Source organism: Lottia gigantea, assembly GCF_000327385.1.
Source record: "Lottia gigantea unplaced genomic scaffold LOTGIsca_1, whole genome shotgun sequence".
NCBI lineage: Eukaryota > Metazoa > Mollusca > Gastropoda > Lottiidae > Lottia > Lottia gigantea.
The window spans coordinates 2,474,953-2,491,463 of record NW_008706746.1 but is presented as its reverse complement, the minus strand read 5'-3'; the positions used below and the strand labels follow the sequence as shown (position 1 = coordinate 2,491,463).

Genomic DNA, 16,511 nt, shown 5'->3' with positions numbered 1-16,511 from the left:
CTCATGAATATTTTGACAGTTGTCAGCTCGAGTAGAGTCAGAAAAAATAGACCCTGTTAAATGGGGATTTTCCACACCTCCAAAGATGCGTCTTCTCTAACATAATATTGAATTACTTTTAAAATGATTGTAAATTAGTGCTGGGCATTCAACGTAACTTTCCGTTTCGTCAGCATCACGTGACTCTTTGAACTTTTGGCTTTTAAATGACCTATGATGGAACCGCAGACATGACATAATGGTGTATGGAGAAAATGATATAGCTGAACTACAAAAATATTTATCTTTCTAAATATAGGCTACCTTGGCTTTGCAGATCCATGGTATCTAAATAGGTTTAAAAAACGTGCATCTGCGGAGATGCGGAGATGCGGAATATCCCCATTTAATCGGACTTAAAATTATTATGTCTGTCTCTACACCAGCTGACATCTGTCCAAAAAGCTATCAGAGGCTGGAATAAAGTAGAGGTGTTTCGGTCTATTCCAGATCGTACATTATATGATCTACTGTATCAGAAATTGCATTCAGATCAGAAAATGAATGTTTTCTGGTAAAGAAAAGTAATGTCCATAGGCTGTCAGTACTATGAAACATTATACATTATTATGCTTTGATTCATAAAGCAAGAATTTAAGATAAAGACCATATAATATTATTTTGACCAATTATAATTTACCGTGTGGCCGAGTTTCTGATGACGAAGTTTCTTGTGACCAAGCTACCGCGTTTGGCATGTTTTTAACATTGGTTTCTCTCACTGTCAGTTGAACTTGGGGACTTATACAAATTTATTAGGCATATTTCATTTACGACGGGACTGCGTGAACTGGAGTGTGCATTAAGACCATATATATATGGCCTATAGCTTAATAAACCTCTGCGATTTAGACACAAATACTATTCTTAAGCCTAATTAAGAAACCCATTTCTGGTGGCAACTATGTATATATATATTTTTTTTTGGGGGGTGGGGGGGGGTCATCATGTAAGTTAGACACTATATTGTAGGCCTTAGTCTAAGCTCTTTCTTGAGTTGTCTTCGCTTGAATTCATAACCTTTGACTCAAGATACATGGCACGTGACCTAGAAATAAGCCAATCAAAAAATATCAGGGTTGCCGCCATCTTTGCCATTGAACCGCGAGACAGAAAAGAAAGATAAAAATGCTTTGTAAATAAGGATAAATATTGATTTACGACATATAATTTCTTTTTAACGTTGTAAAATGGCTTCCGACGGAGGCGGAAAGCTAAAGTTGAAACGTCCACAATCGGCATCAAAACCGTACGAAAGGAGAAAGGTGAGTATTAAAATCACGTACACACGTGAGAATGAAAAAAATAAAATCCCCGAAGATTTACAATATCTATACATGTACACTTATGATATCCTGTCGATGTTACCCCCTTTAAGTCTGTTTTTAAGCAGTCTAGACCTAACAGAATGACTTGAATTTAGAAGTCGAAGATGGGAACCAACTTGGGGTAATTTTATGCTGTAGGTTTTCATTATCATTTGTCTTCCAGAGTAAGTGTCGACTGAAAATACGAGATGCCGAGGAGTCTGGTATATATTCATCAGATTTTCACTAAGAATTGTAGATCACGTCATTCTATATTAAAAACAATCATAATTTAAGCAAAAAAAATAATCAGTGTTTTTGTTTGTATCCATGGAAAACGGTGTCAGCATTAAAATTGACTGGAATCATGAAAATATTAAATATACAATAATGACGAAACTTACCTTGTTGACGCCATTTTGATCGCACTCGATTCACCAAATCGATGTCGTAAATGTGAAAATTTACTGAATCAGGTTAACCAAATTTTTCCCGTAAACGCATTTGTTGTAAATCGATCGAGTTTATCCAATCTTCTAAAAACGCTTAATGTGACATGTTGAATTATAGACTGAAAAATGTAAACTTAAGCTTAGAATACTTTGAATGCTTGTTATGTCTTGAAACCTTCTCTAAACTATAGTATTATGTTAATTTGATTAAGCACATACCAAGAACATGTAAAATAGAACTAAAACTTAAAAGAGAGTGAAAGTTAACAGAGTTATGTTAGTCTTTTTTTTTGCGGTTTGGAATCTATTAATGATAAAGAACTTAAAGAAGGATAATAAAAAGTTGCGAAACAATTTGTTTTTGTTAAAAATTAGAAAATAAGATTTGTTATTTAGCTTTTTGTTTATGTTATTTTCTAGTTTTGTTTCTGATGTTATAACATGTTCATAGTAAATGTTTCCTGTTTGTCAGTAGTGTTGGTGAGTAACAAAAAGTATCAGAATTGTGCCATTAATTACTTGTCATGATTTTGATTTTAATGTTTCAGTCATTGTATAGAAAAGTAACAGATACAGTGAAAGATTTGTTATCACCATCGTGGTTACCGGATATTTTAGCAACTGTGAAGAAATCGCCACCCAAACAATCAAACAATCCAATTAGTATTGATGAAGAAGAAGATGAAGAGGAGATGTTTATGGTAAGTTGTTGACAAAGTGTCTTCATTTTTTAGCGGAGTATTCTAGGTCTACTTTTAAGACATCTCCAGAGTGGAGTTGTTGATATTGAAGAGACCAAATAAATAACTATTTTTGACTCCTTAAATTCACATATTAAAAATGAAACACTTGAAGTTATATTTCATTGTATTATGATCAAGCTTATGTTAGATATGAAATGAATGAAATGCTTTGTTTATTAACCCTTGACCAATTGCTGAAGGAAATAATAGTTTTAAATTCCCCAAAAAGAAAACAAAGCAGGAATACTTTGAAAGATGGTAGAAGGCTTGAGCTTGCCATGATTTTGATATATAGGATATGATTGTGAAGCCTGTCATCAAACTCATTGCAATCAGTGATTTTCTTCAAAATGCATATGGAACTTTTCAATTTAATTTCAGAACCCTCCAGCTACAAATCAGATGAATAGTTACAATGGACCACCACAAATAGGTCTAGCATCTAAATTAGAAAATAAACTGCCTGCACCTCAGCCCAAACGCTCCAAATTACCTATGAACACCACAGTTCAATCTTATAATAGGAAACCGACATTCACCTCTTCACGACCTAGTGCTAGTTACACTCCATCTCATCCACCAGAATCTTCAAGGTATTCCTTGGATAATAACAGTGTTACTAGACCACCTCTTCGAAGAGGTAAGCCAGCTTGTTTACTTCTGGAATTTTTTAATAAGTATTAGTTTTGACATTCAATTAACACTTTCTGTTTCATATAAATAATTCATTGTTGCACATGTCTTATTCAATCTTTTTCATTGGAGTTGACTGACTGGTTGAGTTTTTTTTCTCCTTTGTATTTCATTGGTGCAGAATAATTGGCTTCTTTCCAGTCTTTAAATAGACCATGCAGTCATGGACAAATTTATGAGATCTAATATTCATTTCCTTAAGCCTATATATGCTTGGTTAAATTGAAGATAAATAATGATGATTTCCAAAAAAGGAACAGAGAAAGGAATGTAAAAAGTTGATTTTATACAGTTGTTTACCATTACTGCAGTATTTGAAATATTATCAAGTCAATTTTCATTCTGATATTGCAGAAGAAAGAACAAGTTCCACTCAAACATCGAGTGGTTTATCTGGAATACCTGTACCTCAGCCAGAAGAAGGGCTATCAATGAGTGAAGATAAAATACAAAAGTTAAAGGATGATTTTAGTTCTGAAGCTAATAAAGCTGGTAATAGTAAGAGAACTAGCGTAATAGAATCAACTAGACAACATGATAGGTCATCAAATATATCTATGACTTCTAATATGGAGGGTAGGTATAATACCCATTTTACATCCATTTGATAGGATCAAAGTCTGAAAACTGTACATGGTTTGTAACATCAATGGCAGACAGCTAATTGGTAGTTATTAGGATGTTGCATTATTGTCTTGATGATTTGATATCTTGTATGCTTGTTTGGAAATGTTCTTCAGGACAATCCAAGAGACCAAGATTATGGGGACATGAAATGAGTAGAACAGCTGTTGCCAGACCAGTGGAGTCAGCTGTTAAAGATAGACCTGCATTTAAAGCTTCGTTATTTGGTTCTTCTATGATGGTAAGAAAATATTAGATGTGAATTTTGATAAGCCCATAAGAATAAGCTTAGAATAGTCTAATTTGTGTCCATAATGAAAGGTTGTGCGACACAAAAACTTTTTCTTTTATATCCAGACAGTGTTCTTGTTCAGCTTGTTAAAAAACCATATGATGTTGAATTCAGACATATTATCCCCCTAGGGAAAGAAATCATTATAGCAAACCTTGACAGTTTCTAGCTACTGGCAGTTTAGTGTTGTAGCTGTTTCCTACCCTGGGGTCTAGTTACGACAACATGGAGTATTGTCCTTTAACAAACTAATTATTTTTCTAGGAGACAAGCTTACTAGGAGATGATACATTAAATGAATCCTCATTTTATTCTGGCAAAACAACATTTGGTGGCAATTCAGCGTTACGTAATAGAAATAGATTAAATGTTACAGCACCATATCAGGTAATGCAAGGCTTGAAATAAGCGTCCGAACACAGACATTGTCAGGTACAAATTCAACAAATGTCCGGTACAATATCGATTGAGCCAGACATTTTTGTTCGGTACCAAATCTATGAAAAAATATTGTTTTTCTTGATACAAAGATCTTGTTATAATAGAAAAATGCAAAGCTAAAAAGTTCGGAACAACAATACAATAGTCTAGATCATCCAGATAAAACTAGCACCTAGAGAGAGGACATGCAAGGTCTGGATGATAAAGTCAAAACAAGAATGAACGGTATACAATTAGTTCAAGTCGTTTATCCGAATCTTTTAGTAATGTTAATTCTATGATTACTTTATATGAACATGAGATGATCTTTCATATGATACTATATATTATAATCATGATTCGTTGATACTTTTATTTCAAATATTACATAAGAATTTGATACAAAGATATACACTGAGTCGGTTTATCGTTCCCGGAGAGTCACCAGGGAATATAAATAATCTCTGTGGCTTATTTGAATTACATTAACTACTCTTAGCACTTGCAGTAAAGAAAAGGGCGAGTTTCAGTCCTTAATTGATGGGTTTTAAATGCAATTTTTCAATTGAAAATTCCATATTTTTTATGTCCGATCCAAAATTTCAAATGTCCGACACAAATTGAATCGGCCCAATTTCTGGAGTTATTTTAAGCCTTGAGATAATGGTTAATTACAATAATAGATACACAGGAAAAATATACACATTAAATTTGAAACATATATATTTATTTCATTATCCATATCTCTTGGGTCTTAATTTCTTGCATGCTGATATTTGTTGCCTATGAAAATAATTGACTTCACTGTATATTATTTGGTCAATATTGCTGTATCTATTATATTTTATTTATTTTCTTTATTTAGACTTCACTACCAATCAGAAAACAGATGAAGCCAAAGTTAGCTAATAGTTCTTTTAGTGCAGTAACAAGTTCTTCAGCTAGGAGAATATTAGAGTCCTTGGAAAGAATGTCCACACCACTTTCTGTAAGTTCTTTGATATTATGTCAATGCATTCAAATCATTTATGTGGCTCAATACATGAAAGTGTTTACCTCATTTCCGTCAAGGTGCTTTTAAAATGTGAAACTGGTATATTATGTATGATGTTAATATATTTATAGGATGTTAAAAAGATTCCAATGGAGAACCCCTCAGTCGCAGATTCATTATTATCATTCACAGTGAGTTCAGTTTTAGTACTTGTACTTTTTAGAGGTCCTATTTTAAATCTAAATCAAACATCAATAAAGCCTGCCTAATGCAGCCCTAATAAGGCTTTGTGGTGAAGTTATCAATTAGTTGGTTGATTCTTGTTCCATAGATCTTCATTTGGCTTGGATACTGAATAGGCGGCATTCAATAACACATCAAGATTTCTGAAACAGATTGTCATATAGAAATATTATTTTTCAGCCTTCAAGTTACAGAAGACAATCTTTCCAACCTTCCTTGTTATCTCGAAGATCTCTAGAAGTAAGTTCGTTAAATTTGTGTTGTTTAAGAAACTTGAGTTGACAAATATCAAAGAGAAAGAATTTCTGTCATTGACACAGCTTTTACTATTTGGAGAATCTGATCTAACTATTTAGAATTGATTGTCAATTCAGTTTCATAAATGTCATTTTGGAGAGTGAAATGCATTGTGAATGAACTTCTGGTAAAGGTAATGACAATGTTTAATTGAATTTCAGGTTCCCTCAAGAAGTGGTCCACCAACTAGTCAAATTAGAACACATTCTATAGCCTCTATATCACGTAATAGACAGACATCAACCCCTATATCTAGTAGAACCACATCTATACAGAAACAATCTATCCAGGTAAAATCATTAATAAAAAGGCATGAGGAGCCATGTGTACACAAGTATTATTTGTATTGGAGAATTAAATCTATGCTAAATTACCAAAAAAAACATTTTGTAACAACTTTCAAATTGAATTTGAGTTAAAATTGCTGTAGAATTACTCTTGAAACAGCTGTATGTGGGCTTTATTTGAATTTTATATTGAATTAATTACAGGAAATTCAAGGAGATAATACAATGAAAACAGATAAAAGTTCCATATCAAAGTGAGTTTAAATTTTGAATCATATAAGTACTTTTCATATTCTTAGTAGGAGATGAAATACAGTTAATCATTTCAGGCAGTTTGATATTATTGTTTGCTTTTGGCATTACTTAATTGATTTTGCTTTTAGAAATATGCCAAAGAGTAGATTAGAAGTTAATACAGAAACACCTACAATTAGTTATAGTAATAAAACTAGTGGTAAAATTAAACGTGATAAAACACATCATTATTCAAGTAAAAAACAAGATATAGAGGATGAAGTTGTAAGTTATCTCATTTTTATACGCCCACATCTCTCTATGTGGACGTATATTGTCGGCATCCCTGTCCGTCCGTCCGTCAGTCAACATTTCCTTGTAAACGCTCTAAAAACTAGATTTTTTGATGGAATCAAATGAAATTGTGAAAAAATGAAGTTGTAAATTGAATCCAATAATCGTGTATTAGGGTGTATTGTTTATTAATGAAACTTGTGTTCTAAAAGAATATTACTTTGATTTGACTTCAGGTTGAAATTCCAAGTTTAAAGTCAGATTTTACATTACCTGTGGGTAATTTACCTCAGATACAGTTTACAGCGACACCTATAGGGAAAGTTGATGATTTAACAGCTAAAACTATAGTGGGAAGTACTCAAGATTTAACATATACATTCTCATCTCCTATACATCAACCACAGAAACCACTGACTGTAACATCACCTGTTGGTAAGATACAGGTAAGTCCAATACTCAAATTAAACATTAAGTACACACAAATAACACAGTTTAAGATTGTAACCATCGTATGAATACTAGTTTTGACTTTCTCTTATTAACCTGTATTAAACTAAGCCCACTACACTTTGATTTGGGGGCGTGGAAATGAGATTGGTGGCATGTAAATCAGATCAGTAGGACAGAAATGAGGTGATGTAAACAAAACACAACACCGCTTTGCTGCCGCACGTTTGAAAAGATAAGAACATATTCTTTCCAAGTAAATATTCTCTCAGCTTCAGTTCTTTAACGAAAATCTTACTCAATTCTGTACCGTACATATTCATCAAAATATGTAATGGCATGCTGCTTTCGTTATGTTTACATTCGCAAACAAAGTGTCATAACAATTGATTTATTTTGAGTGGCTGAAATTTGCCAGCAATACAGTAGGGCCAATTTTGATTTGGACAATATTTATCTATGAATATGTAATTTTATCACTTACCACGGCCCAGGAAGGAAGTATGAAGAATGGGGGTGTGGTTTGGACTCGATGGATTGTTACATTCTTGCTTTTCTTAAAACTTCAAACTAGATAAACCTAGTAATTCAATACTGAGTACTTGGTATAAAATATAAAACTTTGTCGAATCATCGAATGAAGCTAAATACATCATTACATTGTGTATAAGTAATCCTTAGTCTGCTCATGCCATAATTTCTTTCTATCTAACTAATCTGGTTTCTGTTTTCCAGGGTTTCACCTTCAGTTCGCCATTAAAAGCTGATGATGATACTATAATGAAACCCTCACAAACATCATCCACTGTTGGTTTCTCGTTTGTGTCATCAACACCCTCTACAGCTCCCAAACCTAAATCTATGTTAGGTAATGGAGGTAGGTCTGTCTATTTATTTTTTAGTACAAGGGACATAACTACTATGTAATAAATGGCATATTAAATCTATTATTAAAGTATTATTTTAGTAAACCAATCATTTTTGATGTAAAGCTGAATTGTATTTCATCCTATCTGACATTTTGGTCTAACCTTTTATCTTGAATGTGAAATATTCCACGACCAAAAATGGAATTTCTCAATTATTACATTATTATTTTTTTAAGGTATTGGATTAGATTATAAGCCTAAAGTATCTACTACTAATGAGAAATCACCTGCCAGTGGATTTCAACCAGCTAGTACTTTAAAACAAGGCAGTGTTATGGACATATTAGGTGGGAACAAGTCTTCATTAAAAAAAGGTTCAGTTATGGATGTATTAGGGAAGAAAACAACTTCACCTTCTCCTTTAAAACAAGGCAGTGTTATGGATATTCTTTGTAAAAGTAAGCCATATTAACCATTTATTTTATTTACTAAATTACTCTCAAATTCTTGTAAGTATAGTATATTAGTGCAGAACAGTAAATGAGGTCTAAATATTTAGGAGCATAACTTTACAAAAATACATATTTTAATATGGATATGTTTCATTTCAGAAGATTCAAGCATCAAGAAAACAGACTCTCTATCAGGTGAGAAATTGTCATGATAAATTAGCTCCAAACTTAATCTATGTAAGAGTTTCAAAGAACATGTTATGTTATACATACTAACTTATATCAACCTTTAAGTTGAAGTAATTGTTTACTTTGTTTCTCCATTATACTTATTAGAATAAATTGAATTTGGTCAAAATTAGGTTACTTTTATTTGATATGTTCAAAACATGGCATAATGATTGTCTTGTCTAGAATTTATGTAAATGGTTTTCCTCTCCTCTATTTCAGGTGTATCTCTGGCCCAGTTATTTGCCAAACCAGCTGGTACCTGGACATGTTATACCTGTATGATAGAAAATAATGTAGAGAAAACAAAATGTGCAGCTTGTGAAACTCCCAAACCAAGCTCTAAACCAATAGGTATGTTGTTTTGTTAAATTATCTGAAATATGATATTGTGTTCCTAATTCTATACAAACTTTGTTTATCTCCCTTGGCCTTACTTATAAAACTATTTATGTTAAAGCATGATAGTATTCTTTATGATTTTGAAGCCTGTTTCATGGCATATGTATGAGGATAAATATTGTACAAACTTTCAAAACGTCCAGAGTCAGCTTCTACTTACTACTTACTTGAGCTGATTCAAAATATCTTGAATAGTCCACTTTATTATCAAGTAGTCTCTGAGTATAAATATCTTTGCTTGACTACTCTCTGATTTTTTATTGCATACAACTTTTCTTTTGTCTTAGGTAGATTAATAGCTTCTGAGAAATCTGTAAGCAGTAAAACAGCCAGTAATACAGAGAAACCATCATTATCTAGTTTATTTAATCAACAATCTGGTACTTGGTCATGTGATGTATGTATGGTACAAAATAAACCTGATACAGATAAATGTGCTGCCTGTGAAACCCCCAAACCTGGGGCAAAACCAGCTTCAACTCGTAAGTAATGTATTTACCTTGAAGATTTCTCAAAAGGTTTTTTATATAAACAATATTACGAAGTATATTCTGAGTTCTCCCATTTGTTGTCTTAATCTACATATTATTTATGTTATATTTTGGACAGAAAGCAATAGTTTGTCGTCATTATTTGCTAAGAAAGCTGGTAGTTGGGATTGTGATGTATGTATGGTACAAAATAACCCAGATGTGGAGAAATGTGCTGCATGTGAAACTCCCAAACCTGGTTCTAAATCTACAGGTTGGTTTCTTCTACTACTTACATCTTATTCTACATTGTACATGCGATCTGTTATTTCTGCCTTGAAACTTTTTAAATTCTAAATTGTTTAGACTAGGCCATGAACATTTTCCGTCAAATTTATTTTCTGTGACAGAGCAATCACAGTTTAGAGATGGAAATATACCACAATTTCAAATATGGAGCAGAAAGAGTGAAAGAACAGTGAAGCTTGCCATGTGCTGACCATAATAGGGATAGTTCCAACACCTGTTTAAAATTCACAACATTATAATTGTTGGGTTTTGATTGATATTTTCCTATCCTTCAGGAGGAAGTTTGAAATCATCAGGATTATCAACAGAAACTGCAAGTGGAATAGGTCAACTTACAACTTCTGGATTTAAATTTGCATCAAATAATACATCAGCAATTAGTGCCTCTGGGTTCAAATTTGGAACATCATCTTCAGCACCAAGTGTGGGAGGGGGTTTAAAATTTGATGGAGGTACTGATAGTACTCCTAGTACCGGAGGTTTCAAATTTCCCGGAGCCTCTACAACAGACAGTAAATGTGTGTTTGGTGGTGCAACATTACCATCAGAACAATCTACCACTTCTGGTTTTAGTTTTGGTAATAAAGAAACTACAGAATCCAAACAGGGTTCTGGTTTCAGCTTTGGTAAAAAAGATTCTTCAGAATCTAAGCAAGGTTCCGGTTTTAGTTCTGGTAATAAGGACACTACAGCAGAAGTGAAACCAACAAGTGGTTTCAATGTGACTAATCAGGACAAATCTTCAGGAACTGGTTTCACCTTTGGAAATCCAGTGAAATCATCAGAAACAGACAATTCAAAAGTGAATGCTGCAGGTGGTTTTACTTTTGGTGCTCAATCAGACTCTTCCAAACTTGGAGAAAATAAGAACTCATCTGAAGGAGGAATTCAGTTTAATTCTGTAGTGAAAGCCAGCAATGACAATTCACAACTCAATGGCAAATCAGTTGGGGGGTTTGTGTTTGGAGATTGTAATAAAATTAAGGAAACAAACAATAATGACTTGGAAAAAGCCAAGAGTGAGAATAAAGTTGGTTTTGGGCAATCAAATCCCTCTGGTAGTGGTATAGGTAGTGTGGGTGGGTTTACATTTGGTGCTAGTAAACCTGAACAAGCTAAAGTTAATTCTATTGGAGGTAACAAAATTTATTCCAATATATCTATGACAATTGATAATAATAGTTCTTGTTAAGGGTAAAGGTGTGCCATTGTTTTTTGAACCAATCATACTTCAGTCTCAGAAACAGGAATTATTTAGCTTAGCTACTCAGTAATAGTGTTCACAGATCACCATTGAAATTTGAGCGTTCAAATCCTAGTGATTCCAGAATTGTCCACCTTTGAATGTTAAATGACGACTTGTCATTTTAAGATAATCTTTGATATATTATGGGGTTTTCGTACATTTCTAGTACTTCTGAAATCAACTCCCCAAATGCCACATCTGTCCCTTTAATATTGAAGTTTATTTTGCTCAAACTCTTCATTTCTATTGATTTGATCGTTTGTCTGCATTTCAAGATGCCTTGATCAGTCAAATTTTTAAAAATACTCTGGATTTGTATTCAAAGGGAGAAATGCCCCCTAAAACTAACAGAAAAAGCCATGTCACTTCCTTTATTTTATTTTTTCAGATGACAGTAGTATCTTTACTTTTGGAGGTGGTGTTCCAGCTAATAGTAATTCAGGCTTGGGAGTGTTTCCAACATTAAGTAGTTCTGGTAAACACAGTATTGAGGAAGGTAAGTTTTACATTCATTTTCATGGAGTAGTAAAATTACTTCTAAAACACCAAACTAGGTAACCTAGAACTTAATAATTAAGAAATGTTATCTGAAAGTTTCACTTTAACAGGACAAAAGGTGATCTTGTTATAGAAATAATGTGAAAAATTCAGCAATACGAGGTATGGGAAAAATGGAATAAGAATTATTACGACCTATGTTTAATAAAATTGATGTTCTACGATATCCGGCATGTTTTTATACACCCACATCTCTCTATGTGGACGTATATTGTCGGTCCGTCCTTCCGTCAACATTTGCTTGTAAACGCTCTAAAAACTGGATTTTTTTATGGAATCGACTACCATCTTTTTATACGCCCACATGAAATGGGGGAGGGCATATATTGTCGTCACCCATGTCCATCAGTCCGTCTCCAATTGCTTGTAATCACTCTAGAAGGCTTGATTCTGTTTTTGAAAACGTGTTCAATTTTTAGCTCGTAAACACTCTTTAAATGGCTCAATTCTTGTCAGAATTTAACGAAATTTGGCAAAATTGTTTATTATCACCCGTTGATGAATCATTTTAAAAATCAAAATCAAAAAATGTTTTATAGGAGTTACTGACCCTGCTCTTGAAAACGCTTCAATTTTTAACTTGTAAACAAAACTTCGTAATATTATTCATTATTGCCCCAAAAAGTTCAAAAGAAGTATAGGACTGAAGGTTGAATATTTCTCTACTGGTGATTGGCACTGTACTACCAAATATTTTATTTTAATTCAAAGGTGCCAGTGAGTGTTAATTATCTTAAAATACAAATATTGTATAGATTTTGGAGCTTTTCATCTTTGTAATGCTTTTACTGAATGATAACTTTATGCCTGTAAGCTTACAGCAAATTATTAATTGTGTTACAGATACAAATGAATCATCAAGTAAGAAAGTGTTTAGCTTTGGTGGACCTACTGCAGCACCTGTTTCAAATGGTCCCTTTCAATTTGGTGCATCTACAGAGGGTATGTTAATTCATAATCCTTTCCATTTTTATACGCCCACACGTAAGATGGGCGTATATTGTAATCACCCCGTCGGTCCGTCCGTCCGTTCACATTTGGCTCGTGCTCACTCTACAGGCTACAGTTCTTTATGGATTCTTTTGATTTTTATTTTGTGTGTCAATGTTGTTATGAAGATGATCCCTATTGATTTTCGTGATGATCGGATAATTTTTCACTGAAATATCGTGTCTGACTTGACGTTTTACTCTATTAGCTATATATGTGCAACTTGTGCTCACTCTACAGGCTACAATTTTTTACAGATTCTTTTGATTTTTGTTTTGTATGTCAATGTTATTATGAAGATGATCCCTATCGATTTTCGCGATGATCGGATAATATTTCACCGAAATATCGAGTCTGACTTGACGTTTCACTCTATTAGCTATATTGTGCAACCCTGTAGTCACTAAAGACTGTTTAATCATTTCTGACAGCTGCCAATGGGCGTATGTTACCTTGCCTGGCAAGCTATCTTTTACTTAATTTCATCAGAATATGCCAATACAAGTTACCTTCTATTCAAATGTTTTCTGTATTTGGAAATTGCAGCTGATAACCAATATGATAAAAATTCATGGAAAACTTTTGAAATTTATATATCAATAACATATATTTTGATATTTCAATATATATTTATATATAACATGTCTTTTTACTTTGTAGCAAAACCTACAGCCCTTGTTCAACCTGAAAATAAAACACCATCATTTAATTTCAACGCTGGTGGTAATACTGGTTTCAACTATAATGCTAAGCCAGAGGAGACTAAAGCTCAGCCTTCAACTGTGTTTTCTTTTGGTTCTGGCAACTCTATCACCCCAGCTATGACGTTCGGCAACACATCAACAGCACCTGCATTTGGAACTGGTAACTCGACAGCACCAAGTTTTGGAGCTGGTAATACAACATCAGCTTTTGGTAACAACAACTCTACATCTAGTTTTGGTAATGCTAATAACAGCTTTTCTGGGGCCCCTGCAGCTTTTGGGAGTTTTGGTGGCAATGGATCTACATCTGGTTCAAATCAACCAACGCCAGCTTTTGGAGCTAGTAGTGCAACACCAGCTTTTGGAGCAGCTGGTCAAACACCATCATTTGGTAACACAACTGCGTTTGGTGCCCCAGCCACAAATAATGCTGGTAAGGTTCTTTATAGTCATTCTGTGAGGATTTCTATTATTTAATTTTCATGAATGTTTTTTTTTTTGTCTTATCAAATAATTATGCCTTTGATTGAAAGCAGGACATGAATTATCCACAAGTGCATAATAAGATTAGTGTTGATGTAGTGTCCTAATGTATGTCTGGTTGATTTGTTGACCACAAATGACTGGGCTCACTAAATATATATCCAAATATAGCTAAAGTTATGAACAGTAAACTTTCATTAAAGATATAGTAATGTTTTTTCGGGTTTTGTGTTGCAGGTTTTAACTTTAATGCAACGCCTAATTTAAGTTTTGGAAGTGGAACTGGAGCAAGCACATTCCAATTTAATGCTAAAACTGTAAGTATTTGCATGTTTGACCAAAATCATTAGTTTTTTTGTTTTTTTTTATTTATAAACAATATTTTGTATCAAGTGCATTAATCACTCATTTATTGTATGTTCTGCTATATAAATAAAGTATTATTATTAATTTTTCAAGAACTCAAAGGGATTGGGAAACAGGCGTGTTATAGCCTATGGCATCTTTTTCCCTGAACTGTATTTCAGTTGTAATTAAGAAAACTGTGAAATGAAAGTGTTGTCAATTCTCTTATCCTCTTGAAACAAACAAATATTGAATGACTTGAGAACAAAATTTACGCTTCCAATGTTAACCAGTATTTTTTTTTATGACAGAATGATTCTGGCAGTGCCACTACAGCCCAAACACCACAGACATCAACTTTTGTATTTGGAGCACAGACAGCACCACAAGCTGCTCCAACTCCAGGCTTCAGTGCCCCAGCATTTGGTTCTTCTACTCCTGCATTTAATATAGGGTGAGAACTGTTTATTTTTTATGTTCTCAAAATTGATTGAATTTTTCTCTTTTGTGGATTACATAATAATTATCTCTTTTGTGGATTACATATCATTTTATGAGGTGGAAAAATTGAACAAATTGCAAATAATTAAAATGATTACGTTTCATGAATCTCAATATATAACTTTATTTTATAGAACATCTGATTCTGGAAGGAAGATTAAGAAAGCTGTTAGAAGAAAGAGATAGAAAGCTTCAGAAAACAATGTATTTTTGTGATTTGCCATATATAATACAATATTTTTAGACAACTGCTAGCAAAAAAAAACACCAAATGATCCTGATAGTGCTGAATATTTGGAAAATAAAGAATTGTCAAAATATTGTTTGCTTTATTTTTTATGCTATTTTATTAAGAATATTTAAGATAATATTCTGTATTAAAAAGACTGAAAAAATTAACTTAGCCTTTGATATCAAATGAATGGTTTGCTATCTTGATAATATTGACTTCGTAGGGGAATTGAAATTTTAAAATTTGTATATAGATGCTATTGTAATGTAAATTGTGCTATGAATGTTTCATAACTTATATATGAAGGCAAGTTTGACCCTTAAATTGTGCTATTAATTTTCGTATCATATTCCACCAAATAATGTTTTGTGTAATAATTGCCATTGTATTTAAAAATGGAGTTTAAAAAAATCAAAGATTTTGCCTTGATGCCTTAATTTATTTTTTAGTGTCTAAATTTTGGTGGAATAAAAATTTATTGTTAAAGATTGTTATCTAGTCTTATATAGAAGGGTCCAGCTTGTCTCATATTTGTATTTATTATTGTATTTGTGTATAATATTGTAATTGTATAATCCTAAATAACTACACAAATGATATTGTTAACATGATCACAACATGGTCTACATAATACACATATATTATAGACTTATTGTGTTGTATCTTATTTATATAATGGGAAATTATTTTATGAATTTATAAAATATAACACAGTTGACAGACAGAGGCACTCTACTCTCATTTTGGATCAAGAATTTATGATGATGTCATACATCATGATGTTCTGTGGAAGTTAAGTCTGTTGTCTGTTTCAGGTAGTTGTAGCTTGCAAATCCTGTTGACTTCATAAGGAATATTAAAGCGAATAGTCAAAACATGATATCCCTTCAAATTATCCGAAATTAACGGTATCAGAATGAATTCCTTCAGTTATAGTATAATAAATACCTTTTTTAATTACTATATCTCAAAATCTAAACATGAAATTGTACACCACAACAGATATAATGTATGGCTAGATCTATATGGAAATGTTATATCAAATTCTAGCTATTTATATATAATGTATATCTGACATACATTGTGATCATGATCTCAATAAATATGGAATTGTTCCATTATACTTGTATATATTTTATTGATATGTATATATTGATTCAGTGTAAATATCATTCCATTTTGCTTGACAAAATCATTAAATTCACAAATTGAAGCTTATTAAGGTGGTGCAATCCTCTAATAGATCTCTTGCAACCTGATTTCACTGAACACAGCTTTCGATAAAGGGCAGAAATTTCTTAATATTCTAGCAATTTATTTGATCTATTATAGGAACATGTTCCTTGTCAATGC

At 32.7% G+C, this 16,511-nt stretch overlaps 1 protein-coding gene across 1 annotated transcript; it reads left to right on the top strand.

Annotated features, from left to right (window-relative positions):
• Window positions 1-9,166: 9,166 nt before the first annotated feature.
• Window positions 9,167-10,048, top strand: LOTGIDRAFT_80233 (hypothetical protein; the record flags this gene model as incomplete). The annotated part of the gene is made up of 2 exons (XM_009045508.1): window positions 9,167-9,276; window positions 9,940-10,048. Coding segments are annotated over 2 exons (219 nt in total), but the record flags the coding sequence as incomplete, so codon positions are not given.
• Between the last annotated feature and the right edge of the window lie 6,463 nt (window positions 10,049-16,511).